The sequence below is a fragment of the Nicotiana sylvestris genome, chromosome 3, assembly GCF_000393655.2.
Source record: "Nicotiana sylvestris chromosome 3, ASM39365v2, whole genome shotgun sequence".
Lineage (NCBI taxonomy): Eukaryota > Viridiplantae > Streptophyta > Magnoliopsida > Solanales > Solanaceae > Nicotiana > Nicotiana sylvestris.
Genome location: NC_091059.1, coordinates 46,523,977 through 46,539,183, shown reverse-complemented (window position 1 = coordinate 46,539,183; position 15,207 = coordinate 46,523,977). Strand labels below are relative to the sequence as shown.

General features: G+C 37.9%; 1 protein-coding gene across 5 annotated transcripts; it reads left to right on the top strand.

Moving 5' to 3' along the window:
- Positions 1–650: 650 nt before the first annotated feature.
- On the top strand, positions 651–4,252 carry LOC104220695 (transcription initiation factor TFIID subunit 14b-like). 5 transcript variants are annotated; one of them, XM_070170760.1, is made up of 6 exons: positions 654–913; positions 1,054–1,151; positions 1,473–1,694; positions 2,376–2,563; positions 2,644–2,765; positions 2,838–4,252. In XM_070170760.1, the coding sequence occupies exons 1-6, from the start codon at positions 797–799 to the stop codon at positions 2,895–2,897; spliced, it is 807 nt and encodes a 268-aa protein (XP_070026861.1). In that variant the 5' UTR covers positions 654–796; the 3' UTR covers positions 2,898–4,252. The 5 variants fall into 5 exon arrangements, with proteins under 5 accessions (XP_009772041.1, XP_070026861.1, XP_009771448.1 ...); XM_009773146.2 differs by having other exon boundaries at positions 656–913; positions 2,653–2,765; positions 3,769–4,252; XM_009771928.2 differs by having other exon boundaries at positions 660–913; positions 3,769–4,252.
- Positions 4,253–15,207: the final 10,955 nt, after the last annotated feature.

Here is a 15,207-nt window from a genome sequence, read left to right as displayed (position 1 = left end):
TATACACTTTTATACAAGTATATATAGTATACCTCTTTGTTTAATATTATATAACAGTATATAAGCATCTCTAACGAACTTTTGTATAGTTTTCACTTATAATTTTTATATAAAACTAGTCTAAATCTCCATCAAATTTCTTCTAACTTTGTATACAACCTAGTTAGACTATTTCTAATAAGTTCAAATAATACCCACTCTAAATTTCTCACAAAATCATATGCGAAATTTACCAAAATTAGCATTAAAGGAGATGAAATTTTAGGTTTTCCGCGTCTGTTTTTGCGTTTTTATAGCTGTGATAGATATGTATAAACTTTAGGAAAAAGGAGAATGAAAACTCAAGGATATTTCAGGCCTGAAGATATAGAGAATAAAAAAAATCGAATCTAAGCTTATTGATATTTGGTTATATATTTGCAAACTTATAACTGAGCTAAAATAATGCAAGGACAGCTTGTGAGGTGTATTATGTAATTTGGGACAATTTTGACCTTTTTCCTTTTTAAGGAATTGTAGTAAAACCAGTAACCAAAGGTGAGTAACCACCACAGACTAAAAAGATAATGAGAATGAAGTGTTCAATGTAAAAGAGGTGTTGAGCCGAAATTAACACGCCAACTTATTGACAAAAATACCCTTTAGTCAAAACGATACAATTGGTGTGAGATCTCTCATTAACCTGCAACAGACCGCAGAGGATCCATTTCCCTCCTCTTCGTTATCCGTACACTGATTGTCCAATCGGAAACCCTAATTATTCCCCAAATTTGACCAATCGGAGAATAGCCGTAGAATGCCTCAAAGCTCGTCGACAAAGAAGCACGTGCAAGAACCCCCCGACGTTACCGGACCCAACCCCAAATCTCAGCGTACCAAAATGGTTAAGTCTTCCGATGACAGCGATAAAAAGGTTCTTTTTAATTAAATAAAAAATTTCCACCTTAATTTGTTGATATTTCTAAAAATTATTTGGTGGGGTTTCTTATTTTGAGCTAAAAAGTTTTCACAGCTTAATTTCCTCGAAGATATGTTCATTGGGTGTGCTGTTAGTTTGTGCAGAATACTGGTAAGAAGCTGAAAGAGCTTGAAGTTGGGGTCCCAATAGTGTATGGCAATATTGCATTTTGGCTTGGTAAGAAGGCGAGCGAGTGAGTACTCTCAAAAAAGTTGATAGCTTTTCTGTAAAGTTGATACTCCCTACATCCCATTTAATGTAGCTCTGTTTGGCTGAATACGGTGTTTAAGAAAGAAAGAATTTTTTTTTTGAAACTTGCGGTCTAAACAAGCCATAAACATCTGTGTTCTTATTAGGATAAAATGAGAATTTTAAAGTTAGTATCGAAAAGTGTCATTCTTTCTGGGACAAACTAAAAAGGAAAGTGCATCACATGAACTGAGGTAGAGGGAGCAACTTAATTGCATGTTACTGGTTGATGAAATATCTGAGTGAAATGTTGATTGTGGAGCAGGTTCCAGTCTCATAAATGGACTGTTTACGTTCGTGGTGCAACTAATGAGGATCTCAGTGTGGTGGTGAAGCGTGTGGTTTTTCAATTGCACTCAAGTTTTAACAATCCTACGAGGGTTGTGGACGGCCCCCCTTTTGAGTTGTCGGAGTGTGGATGGGGTGAATTCGAAATTGTTATAACCCTTCATTTCCACACTGATGTTTGTGATAAGCCGCTGCACTTGTGAGTTGCTTGATCTTTTGTTATACAGCAGCTCTGTCGTCATTAGACTTTACTGGAAATGATTAAACTACACTTATTCTTGGACCAGGCCATTTAAAAATCTAGATTACTTCTACAGTAGACTTATCTGAGAAAAGAAAAAGTTCATGCACTTGTTGTAAGCTATTTCTTAGCTTGTTGCTTTATTGTCTTTAGGTGGATTTAAATCACATTGAAAGGAAATTGTCTCAAAGGTTCTGCAATCTCTCGAATTCCAAGTGGACTCAGCTAAAAACAGAACAAGATGGAAGCAATTCATATAGGCAATTGACTAGTTGGAAATAATGCTTGGCTGCTGTATGTACCCTTACATATTTACGTTAGACCCAGTGTCTGCAGGAGTCTTTTAGTTTGCAGAGAGAATGGAAATAACTGAAAGTTAAAGAACCTCTAGTTTTAGGAAACCCCTGATTTATTATTAGAATGCAATGAGCCCAAATAGAGCGAAACTGCAAAATGGATTACCGATACTTAGGCAGCCCTAACTAGTTTGCGATTGATGCTTAGTAGTTGTAGTAGCTTTTATTCTTGTTGCTTTATTTTCTTCATGTTAGTCTTTGAACTATCTTACTTCGGTTTCTATTTTTTTCTTTTATTCATGTAAACTGTTAAGGACTTTATGAAGTTTTTCTTTATTTGCAGATATCACCATTTGAAACTGTATCCAGAGGACGAATCTGGGCCTCTATCCACTAAAAAACCTGTTGTAGTAGAGTCATATGATGAAATTGTACTTGCAGAGCCTTCAGAGGCCTTTTTTGCCCGTGTACAGAACCATCCAGCAGTCAGTGTGCCTAGACTACCGCCTGGCCTAAATTTACCTCCTCCTGGTGTGTCTTCAACTGCTTAATGGGCTGGCACAATTTACTGTATTCGTGTAGGTTGATGATTTTGATGTCTTTGTCTTTAGTACCAATAGAAGATGTTGATCGAAGGAAACGCAGTGACTCAAAAGATCATCCTCTAAGTCAATGGTTCACAAATTTCTCTGAAGCAGACGAGCTGTTAAAACTTACAGCAGCTCGCCAGCAGGTTATTATCTTTTAAATGCTCTTTCTTCTTTCGGTTATCACTGGTATGAGTTTTTCTACGGTTCTCTTTCAGTCAGTTGCTCAAGTGTGTAATATAAAACAAGAAACAATGAACTTTGGAGTTGTTTGCTAACAAGATCGACTGGTGGCTTGGCTCTCCCATCGGAAAATAGGAGGAGTAAGAGGAGGTGAAGAAGAATCCTAATGATTCGACAAAAATCTGGGGAGAGGGCCCCAGGGACGCATGACCACAGAAGAAGTGACCAGATTGAGTTAATAGCAAGAAGTAACTTATCACAAAAAAAAAAAAAAGAGCTTATGGCAAGAAGTATAATCCTTTATAATCTTCTGCATTTCTCGTGCAATGAGACAATGAGTGCAAGTGATCATAGGGGAATAAGATATTGCTTAACTGTTATGACAATCAAGACTCAAATGCAATAATTTCTATCTCGGAGAGATATTGAGACATAGTGGATGAATGAATAATCAGAGGAAGTTGTCCTGATCATATGCTGCCATAGGGAGGATACATCTTTCTGTTTTGTCTTTGACTTTCTTCTTGTTATTATTATGCATTGAGATTCATTTGCAAATTGTGGATTAACTGGATAGTTGCTCTATAATCTGGAGATAGAAAAGTTTCCAATCTGATAAATTTGTGCAACAGAAAAGAGTAAGTACTAGAACCAGGTGTCGGTCTATGTATAAAGTAATCCCTCCTTATGGTTCACTTGGACACAGTCAACTCTCATGGTCTAGAGAGAACAAAATTCATGAGATATGCCAGGATGTTCTTCTATAAGCATTTATCTAGTTGGAATATGAGTTATGCCGTCCATAGAAATTCTTGGTGATATCCAAGTACTGTCCGTCTCAACTAATGCAGATTTTTGATTTAGATATAGCTTGTGCTTGAAAGTTTTGTTTCCAGACAGTAACTTTTAATCTATGTAGTGGAATCAGATCAGAAGAACCTTTTATGCTCTGTTTCAATATTATAGGTGCAAGGTCATATTGCAAGATTGAGAAGACAGTTGAGCTTGATAGAGGGCCAGCATCAACAATTGAAACCTGCTGATGATCTGTGAATGTGTATCATCATAATATCTAAGGTCATCCACTTGCTCCCCAGATATCCCTGATGAAAGTGTTCTTTGCACTTTTCTTCTCCGTTTTCCCTTTTTCCTGGTTATCTTTGGCAGAATCTGGAGAAAGAATTACAAATGTACCGTAACAGGAAGAAGAGTTGCAATAGAATCATTTCCTAGTAGACTGAGACAGAGATTAGTCCACCAACGGTATTCTGTTAGCACACATTCAATGCAATTTTGTAATCTTTTGAAATAATAGAGATTCGTTACCTGCATTGCATAATTTGATTGTCTCATTCTTTTTGTATAAATTGATTCAGAAGTGCTGAGATTTTTTTATTTGTTGGTATTGGAATTTCTTACTGGAATAATAATCCTAAGAATGTTTCGGTGATGGTAGTTCGAGCCAAGAGAGATGTAAATGAAAATGATCTTTTGGTTGGTCCGAAAGTCAGTACATTGGTGGTGAATACTTATGTGGGAAACCAGCTTGACTGGCATACTTGTATATACCACAATTCTCAACTCGTGATTCTCCTACATAGCTAGTCCCTTTTTTTCTCTCCTTTTTGAGGAGTTAAGACAGAATTTGCAAGTTTCATCACCTACGGTTGCAGTTATTGAACTGTCATCAACTTATATGAACTAGGTGCTTGAGCCAAAGCAAAATTATGAAACTTAAATATTTCATGTTTTAAAAGTTCTGTAAATTTACTCGGTATTTTCTTATATGCATGGCTATTGATGATGAACTGAATCTGATTATATATTAAGACAAGGTCTATCTTTAGAAGCTATAACAGCTAGCATACTCTCTTCCATATATCGATTTTTTCCTGTTTTTTCAAGCTATATCAATATCTGGTTCATAACATCAAGAATTTATGTATTACAGTCATTCGACAGTGATAAAGTTTTTTTTTCTTAAATATTCTTAAAAGATCCCTCACAGTCTTCAAATAGCATGAAGGATTGTGTGCAAAGCAATCAGTTTAGCATTGGCATGTGAAAAGACACATGTAAGATATAGTTTTAATGTATGTATGCTTTTTCTTGCATCATCTTGAAGAGGAAAGAATGAAGGATCAGGAGCAAGGCAATCAGTTTAGAATTGGCTTGCGAAAGACATGTAAGATATAGTTATTCTTTGCATCATCTCTTTTTCCATGCAAATTATGTATAGGAAAACCTTGTGCCGTTCTTGGTACTATATCTGCAGGTCCTTTTGATCCATTAAGTATGGGCGGAAGAAGCTGTACTCTGGTTTTCAGGTGACTCTTGCATGTGCTGGTGTGGGGTCTTCGATTCTCAACATATTCAGCTGGTGCTGGTTTGTGCCTTTGCTACGTATACCATATATAGAATCCCAAAATAGCAGTTATGATGCCTCAATTCCGAACAAGTTAAATGCTCATGTAACGCATGCCTAAGTGAGCACGTCCCAACTTATAGTAAATTAACTAGTTTTATGCTACGCCTCTCTTATCCTAGTTTTTGACTGAGGAAGTGAGCAAGTTCATGCAGGTGGAGTTGAATTCCTATTCAATTTGCCGAATTTTCTATATAGTATTCCCGTGAATTTCCTTATTTTAACCATCCTTATATCTACTGCACACACTCTCTCTCTCTCTCTGTCACATTGATGATAATGTTAATAAGTTTCTTTTTTGTTAGAGATCCAGGCTTCTTATGCATAGACACGTGTGTGTGGCTATCTGCTATCTTGAGACTCTCCAAGAAAACAACCATGTATGATAGTTAATTATCATGACATCATTCCTACTGGGGTTTAATTAAATAGATCGTGGTCTACTGGTCTATACTAGTACTAGTATATGCTTAGGGGTGAAGCAACTGAAGGTTCTTACACCTTTTATGCTACTGGGTGAGGGTTTTTCTTGGGTGGAGGGATGGTTCTATTTCCTATAAATCTTGATGACGTATTAGTAAATAGGACCAATTTCCACATCCTTTGCAGTAACTCCTGGATTCTTGAAATTCAGCGATACTTAAAAACAAAAGTGCGAACGCCGAAATGGTTGATTTCTTGTCAAAGTTACTGCATTTCTTTCAACTGAGTTCCATCCCCCCATAATTAATTGTAACATTAAGTTGATCAGTTATAGAAATTACATAAAGATGTTATATCCTTTCGGCCGTGTGATGCACCTAGTCACAATCTTCGACTCGTATATAAGCTGTTAAATTTTTTAAAATGTATATACTTATACTATGTCTGTACCTATAGTCAAACAAAATTAATAGATGCAGTTCTACTCCACCACATCCATCTTAGTTTTGATTGTATTAAAAATAAAGAGAGGTACACAATGAGAGAGAAGAGAGCGTTATCAATTCTCAGGGCCAATGAAGTGGGTGTCGCCTACTAGTTGATAAAGTGGGTGATTACCATGAGACATAGTTAAAGTTCCAGCAGTGATAGAAATTGATAGGTAATTTTTTTTCCAGTGTCTAAACCTTGCAAACAGAGTAATTACTCGATATCTAGGGTGGAAAAAGAAGCAAATTTTCGTGGAACAGTTAAAGTGCGTACAAATTATTCCGGACACCATATCAATGTAAAAGGGAACATCAATTCTAGGGGCCAATAATAGGAGTGAAGCAGTTAAAGAAAACCAATGAGTGAGGAGGGAAGGAGTGAAGTTAAGCTGGCAGTTTCAAGTAGTTGGTGCTGATATCAAAGGGCCTTACAGTATTGTTTTACAAGTGAAGTACAGTAATATTTATTTGTGCTGCAAGAGTAACATGGCATTCATGTGCTATACGGAAGCCTGCTGGGTCACCATCAACTCAATTGCGGTTCATAATTAGTTCTCTTCATCACCTCATTTTTGGTGAGTGAAAAGGACCACCCCTCCCGCCTATCCAATTGTTTAAAGTAAAAATAGCTAGTGAATGTATAATAATTTATTGTATAATATGTGTGTAAATTAGATATAATCATGAAAAAGTAAATAGTGAATCTGACTGGTTGTTTATGTAAATATCCCCTTTTCGTTCTTCTATAGTGCTTGCATGCGCCTTTACCTCTTATTGTTGCCGAGAGCGAATGTACGTAGCCCTAAGGGTGGTTAACAGACCACCCTTTGTTGAAAAATTATACTGTATATAAAGGTAAAATATTAGATTTTAATGGTATATATTTTATAACATATATTGAACACCCTTTATTGGAGATTTTTTTTTACTTATTTCAAGTTTAAACACCCTAAATGAAATTTCTGGCTTCGCCGCTGATTGTTGCCTAAAATTAATAGTAACACATTCATATTGTTAACAAAAGTAGTGATACTCTCTTGTACGTATAATTCATTCAATGCAGAGAAATGACTCAACTAAAGTGGAAAAAGATGTTGGCCTTGTTTTAACTGCTTTATTTTGGGCGATGATAAAATGGCTATTAATTATTAAGTTAGAGGACATTACAGCTTTCTTGATAAGTAGATATATGGTTGGGAAATTTTGTTGGTGCTCTTTCATAGACCATGTTCTAAAGATAGTGGAAAGGACACAAATTGTACAATATCTGAGTAAAACAAAAGAAGAAGACATGAAGAAACTGCAGGACGTATTCCGTATCAAGGCATTTAATTAACTTTTTTTGGACTAGTTTGTGAGCCTTAGAACATGCAAGAGATACTACTATACACCTAACTTTCTTTTCACCAATAGTGGAGCCAAATCTGGTTTTCTTTGAGAGATATATCCGTGGTGTTCGATTATTGGAGTCTGGAATAGGCTCAATAACTAGTGCTCTGCAGATGCTGCTGCTGCATGGTCCTGTAATGGAGGACCACTTTCATATCCCATTCAATCTCCTCCTATTTCCAGTTACTAGTATTACCTTTGATCAACTTCAAAAGCCAAGCGCCGGAGCTATGAAACACTCATTCTTTACATTTTCTAAATAACTTTTTGCACTATCATATCATCCAAAACATCTCTTGACGGTACTGATATATTTGTCTTTTTTCATTTTCGTGAGTCGAGGGTCTTTCGGAAATAGCTTCTCTACTCCCTCGAGGTAGGGGTTGTTGGAATATATACCACAGCGGAAACAATAACAGAATCTTATTCACGTGTAATCTAAACAACTAGCACGTATGGAGATTTTAGGATTACCTCTTGAAGCGTAAACACAACAAATCTATGTCGTTCTCCAGTTCCTCAGTTGAAAACACACTAGCAGATTTCCACAGTCTTCTACTGTGTTACCCAAACAATAACCGAAAATAGAGAATTTTGGGTGGGCAAAATTCTAGTAGAAACCGCAGTCAGAATCATGTAAAAAACGTCCAGCCCTTATATCCATATATATAGCTGCATTTTTTAGGTCAAAACCGTTTTCAAAATCTGTTAGGTTTCCTTCTCCCACTAAGGGACGGTTTTCACGTTTTCTTTCCCACTAAGTAACAGTTTCCACTATTTTCTATTATTTAGGCACAGTAGGGACCACAGAATTTAATTAACAAGGCTTCCTATTATGATATTAATTTCGAAATTCTGAAACTAATTTCCATCATAATAAATTACGAATTATTCCACTAAAAATTCGTAATTGCACTCCTTAGTTCAATTTCGAAATTCTTCCATAAAACCTTATTTAACTCCCCATGTTAAGATTCAGATACTAATCAATCAAATTAAATTACTGACTATTTAATTTATTGATTACTTCCTTTAGACTTACACTTAACTTATTTCATGTGTCGGATACAAAATCCACCGGCCGGGTTTACACATGAAAACTTATAAGCTTTCATAAAGGAGTATCATCAATCTCAAAATCGAGACATGGATTCCATCAACTAATTATTACTTCGCCAATGTATATCATTGTTATCCAATTTACCAGGCTTATTGACTCGCGAAAGAATCTCGCCTTTTAATAAATCAAAACAACAAGTGACATACACAGCTAATAATAATTATATCAGGATTAAGAGTATAAGTACATTAAATGGACTAGAGAAATTATTTTATAAAGTCAGTATAAAATACTCATCTCTACTTGATCCGTTCAATACATACAAAATGTACTAGCACAAGAAGTTGGAATTAAACCATTCCCATAATCAAGATAAATTATATTTAATCTTGTGCTACAATCATTCCGATGATTTGTCCAATTCCATCATTAGATTGTGAACATTAACTTTTATGTCTTACAAGAACCGATGATTTAATCTTCCGTGTATAAGCTAAACTCTATACACTAAATCATCTACTATGTAAGCAATGGACGCACAAACCAACACATGATCTATTTAAAATGAAACTTTATTGAATTTAAACAAGTAAATAAATAATTGTTCATAAAGAATACTATAACAATACGCATGGCTTATAGTATATTCTAACAATCTCCCACTTAGACTAATAACCATGCGTCTACAATTTTGACACCCATTCCTTCTACATGCTTATCAAAAGTCTTCTGTGGTAAGCTCTTAGTAAACGGATCTGCCAAGTTGTTCTCTGACGCAATCTTGGTGACCACTACATCCCCTCTCTGCACTATATCACGAATTAAATGATATTTACGCTCAATGTGCTTTGCCCTCTTATGGCTTCGTGGCTCCTTTGAATTTGCAACCGCACCACTATTATCACAGTAAAGCGTAATTGGCGCTTGAATCGAAGGAACCACACCCAACTCTCTCAGGAAGTTACCGAGCCAAACTGCCTCTTTGGCTGCCTCAGAGGCTGCCACATATTCGGCTTCCATGGTGGAATCAGCAACACAAGTTTGCTTGATACTCCTCCAACTTATGGCTCCACCTCCAAGAGTAAACACATTACCTGAGGTAGACTTTCTAGAATCTCTGTCTGATTGGAAATCCGAATCAGTATACCCAATAGGTACCAGGTCATCCGATTGGTAGATCAACATGTAATCCCTAGTCCTTTTCAGGTACTTGATTATATGTTTAACCGCCGTCCAATGCTCTTTCCCAGGATTAGACTGAAATCTGCTAACAACGCCAACGGCAAAGCAGATATCAGGCCTAGTGCATAACATAGCATACATGAGGCTCCCCACAGCTGATGCATAAGGGACCGCCTTCATCTTTTCTATCTCTTCATCAGTCTTAGGAGACTGATCTTTAGATAGAGAAATTCCATGTCTGAAAGGAAGGAATCCTTTCTTGGAATCATGCATGCTAAACCTGGAGAGTATTGTATCAATATAAAGACCTTGGGACAAGCCTAATATCCTTTTCTTGCGATCTCGCAAGAGTTTGATCCCAAGGATATGAGCCGCTTCTCCCAAATCTTTCATATCAAAATGTGTGGACAACCACTGCTTAACTGAATTCAACATGCCCACATTATTTCCTATGAGCAGTATGTCATCTACATATAAGATCAAAAATGCCACTTTGTCCCCATCCCACTTTTTGTATACACAAGATTCGTTAAGACACTGATCAAAACCAAAAGTTTTAATCGCCTTATCAAAACAAGTGTTCCATGCCCTAGATGCCTGTTTTAGTCCATAAATGGACCTTTTAAGCTTACACAACATGTGCTCTTTGCCACTTTCCATAAAACCGTCTGGTTGCATCATATAGATGCACTCATCAAGACTTCCATTAAGGAAAGCTGTCTTGACATCCATTTGCCAAATCTCATAATCATAATGAGCAGCAATGGATAAGAGAATCCTTATAGACTTAAGCATGGCTACCGGCGAGAAGGTTTCCTCATAGTCAATCCCTTCTTTCTGAGTAAACCCTTTCGCTACAAGCCTTGCTTTAAAAGTTTGTACTTTTCCGTCTACACCTCTCTTTTTCTTATAGATCCATTTGCATCCAATGGGTTTAACCCCATCAGTTGGTTCTACAAGATCCCAAACCTGATTAGAGTACATAGACTCCATCTCTGATTTCATAGCAGCAACCCACTTATCAGCATCCTTATCATGTAGTGCTTGGTCGTAATTGACAGGTTCGGAGGTAGGCTCCTCAGGGATCCTATCATATGATTCTCCCAAAAGCGTGTAACGAACTGGCTGTCTACACGATTTTGATTTTGATATCCGGGTGGACTCTGTACCTGTTGTGTTTGGTAGTTTTGAGAGTTTTCAGCACTATTTGCATTGCTCCATGGAAATCCTGGATGTTTTTGTGCTAATGAACTTCCAAAAGAATACGGTTTGTATCCGATGACATTAACATGTTCATCATTTTGATTGGTTGCTTGACATTCGTGGTTTAGATGGTTTCCTCCACATAAGTCACAAGCCTCAGACTAGCTTGGTTGTTGAGTATTTACCTGAAAAGATTCAAATTTTTGCGCCAAAGAAACAATTTGTTGTGTTAGTGTATTTAAAGCATCCACTTGATTTACTGTAGCAACTTTCTTAATGATTACACGCTCAAATGGCCACTATATGGCATTTTCAGAAATTTCATTAAGCAATTGCAATGCTTCTTCTGTGGTTTTTCCCATTATGGAACCTCCTACAGCTGCATCTATTACATTTCTAGAAGATGGTTTTAACCGATGATAAAAAATGTACAACTGCATATGTTCAAGAATGTCGTGATCTCGACATTTCTTTAACATTATTTTCAATCTTTACCAAGCTTGATAAACTGACTCAATGTCAGTCTACAAGAATTTAGATATATCCTGTTGTCACGACCCCAAATACCCGGTCGTGATGTCGCCTATCACATTATTAGGCAAGCCAACCCAAACATTTATCACAACCCTTTTTCTTTTATAAAGCCATTTTTCTAACACGGGTTTAAATACCAGTCTTCATAAGAAGTGTTTTAAAACAACTAAAATGTGCGGAAATCAATAAAACAGTAAACCAACACAGCCCAAACATCTGGTGTCACAAGTGTAGAGCCTCTAACATATACAAATCTGACTGTCTAATACAAAACAAGTCTAGAATGTGGGAAAACAAAGATACAGGAAGAAAGTAGGGCTGCGGATGCCATGCAGCTACCTTGTAGTCTCCGACAAACTCTGATAATGCTGAGGACCCTCACTCTGTCGCTCGGGCACCTGAATCTGCACACACGGTGCAGGGAGTAATGTGATTATGCCAACTCAGTAAGTAACTAAAGTAAATAAGGTCTGAAAGCAGTGACGAGCAGTTAAAATCTTATAAAGGAGTAAACAACAGGATAATAGATCAAACTCTACAGTTTAAAACCAGTTTCGTCATAAAATCTCCAGTTTCATTGGGAATACTTGAAATCATTTACTTAGCAATTCATCAACAAAGGCTTATTTTAAGAAAAGAGTAAAAGCAGTGAAAATATCATAAATGGGCCCTTCGGGCAAGATATCACTTAGAATATGGCCTCTCGGGCAGCCTCTCAGTCACAAGTGACTCAGCTCTCGCCACTCAGTACTCACACTCAGCACTCAGGCTCATTAATATCTTATAAAGGTAATAATCATAGTAATTGCTGTAGCGTGCATCCCGATCCATAGTTTATAGTCGACTACGCTCACTGGGGTGTATAGACTCCAGAGGGGATCCTATAGCCCAAGCACCATATCGCTGCGGCGTGCAGCCGATCCAATATATATATATCGATGTGGTGTGACGACCCGAAGGGTCATCACCGTAGTTCTTCCTTGTTCCGCGCTTTCGAGGCCTTGAAAACCTCGCTTTTAGTTTCCTCGATTGGCGTGCGCAGGTCGGGCGCATAGCCGGAAAGTTTTTATGTTAGAATATGTGAATTATGTGAAATACTTGATGAATTTTGGTATTAATATGCATAATGTTGACTTCGGTCAACATTTTGGGTAAACGGACCCAGACCTGTGATTCGACTGTCCCGGAGGGTCCGTAGAAAAATATGGGACTTGGGCGTGTGCCCGGAATCAAATTCTGAGGTCCCAAGCCCGAGAAATGAATTTTTGAAAGAAATTGTTTTTCTGAAATTTGATATGAAAATTTGAAATGAAAAAGGGGTTAGAAAATATAGGTATCGGGCTCGTATTTTGGTTCCGACGCCCGGTACAAGTCTTAAATATGTGTTAAGCACTATCTGTAAAGTTTGGCTAAAAACGGACGTCATATGACGTGTTTCGGACTAAAAATGGAGAATTTGAGTTATGAAAGTTGAAGAAAGAAAATCATGTGTTTGAGGCTTGATCCTATGTATATGATGTTATTTTGGCGATTTAATCGCACGAGTAAGTCCGTAAGATGTTTTTAAGGTTGTGTGCATGTTTGGTTTGGAGCCCCGAGGGCTCGGGTGAGTTTTGAATGGGGCCCAGGAGGTCTTGGACTTAAGAAAATGCAGGTTCAGGTGATGCAGACACCAGTGCGGCCGCGGTCATTTCCGCGCGGTCCGCGCTGGAGCCACGCGGCCGCGATGCCTTTCTGTGCGGTCCGCGTAGCTGAGTCTGAGGGCTAGGGTTTTAGGTCAACCAGCGTGGCTGCGCACCAAAACAGTGCGGTCCGCGCTGGAAGGGTTCAGAGAAGCCCCAATTTTTCTCCCACTCGGCGCGGCCGCAACACATTTTTGTACGGTCCGCGCCAGGTCCTCAGAAAGGTATACAAGTTCGGAAAATCTCAGTCATTTTTCACTTTTCAAATCAACTTATTCCTTATTGGTAAGTGATTCTAACTTAATTTCTTTATTCCTTAACATCTTTTAACATAATTTCAACTTCAAATCAAAGATTTTCATGGGGAAAATTGGGTGTTTTGGGTAGAACCTAGGTTTTCTACAAATTGAGAAGTTGGACCTCAATTTGGGGTCCGATTTAAAAACAAATCATATATTGGGATTCATGGGGGAATGGGTAACCGGGTTTTGGTCCGAACCTCGAGTTTCGACCACGTGGGTCCGGGGGTATTTTTGACCTTTTTGGGAAAAACCTTGAAAAATCTATTTTCATGCATTGGGGATGATTCATTTAGTAATTATTAATGTGATTAAGTAACTTATGACTAGATTCGAGCGGATTGGTGGTGGAATCAAGAGGTAAAGCTATACTAGAAGCGTGAGTTGAGTTTGGAGCATTCGAGGTAAGTGTTTGTTCTAACTTTGGCTTGAGGGAATAGGATTAGGATGATATTTGCTACTTGCTAATGTGGAGTACGGTGTATAGGCATGGTGACGGTTATCTATGCACCGGAGTCTAGCATGACCGTGAGTCTTGATTGCTTTTAATTCGAATAATGTGATACAAGCTCCTTGTTTATTTGATGAGTTTCATATAATGTGAACGGTTGAGGTAAAATTGTGATTGGTGCACTTTTGGAGCGTTGCCTTGAACATGAATGTTTTAGTTGAGGGAGAATGGATTTAAAAAGGAGAATGTGTTGTGAATACTCCCTTGCCGGGATGTGTAGACTGATATATATACTCTCCCTTGTCGGGATATTTTGGGCTGTTAGTTGTACCCTTGCCGGGTTAAAGGTATTGAGTTGTTATTCTCCCCTGAAGGGGTCTACTATATGAAGTCAGATATTATGAACTATATTATGGGATTGTGTGGCACGCCGTCCACTTATATATGATATTATGGGATCGTGTGGCACGTCGTCCACTTATATATGATATTATGGGATCGTGTGGCATGCCGTCCACTTATATATGATATTATGGGATCGTGTGGCACGCCGTCCACTTATATATGATATTATGGGATCGTGTGGCACGCCGTCCACTTGTATATGATATTATGGGATCGTGTGGCACGTCGTCCACTTATATATGATATTATGGGATCGTGTGGCACGCCGTCCACTTATATATGATATTATGGGATCGTGTGGCACACCGTCCACTTATATATGATATTATGGGATCGTGTGGCACGCCGTCCACTTATATATGATATTATGGGATCGTGTGGCACGCCGTCCACTTATATATGATATTATGGGATCGTGTGGCACGTCGTCCACTTATATATGATATTATGGGATCGTGTGGCACGTCGTCCACTTATATATGATATTATGGGATCGTGTGGCACGCCGTCCACTTATATATGATATATATATATATATATATATATATATATCATGGAAACCGGAGTTTCTTCTATTTATTTCCGATATTTCATTTTTATCTGTTACTCCCCGATAGCATGTCCCCTCCCAGTTTTACTTTGTATTATCTTGTTATTGTTTTCTTGCACTTGTTGTATATATATCTGTACAGGTTAATTGTGGTAGGTACTATCTAGCCTTGTCACTACTTCGCTGGGGTTAGGCCAGGCACTTACCAGCACATGGGGTCGGTTGTGCTGATGCTACACTCTGTGCATTTTTGTGCACAGATCAGGGAGTAGCTTACGGACCACAGCAGTAGGATTTCTGGGAGCTATCTTCAG

Bases quoted from the DNA above. Each gene is read 5' to 3' on its own strand.
- LOC104220695 (XM_009771928.2), top strand. From the start codon at position 797: ATGCCTCAAAGCTCGTCGACAAAGAAGCACGTGCAAGAACCCCCCGAC. The intron at 2,564-2,643 runs GTGTGTCTTCAA...CTTTGTCTTTAG, and splicing joins CCTAAATTTACCTCCTCCTG to TACCAATAGAAGATGTTGAT. The intron at 2,766-3,768 runs GTTATTATCTTT...TCAATATTATAG, and splicing joins TTACAGCAGCTCGCCAGCAG to GTGCAAGGTCATATTGCAAG.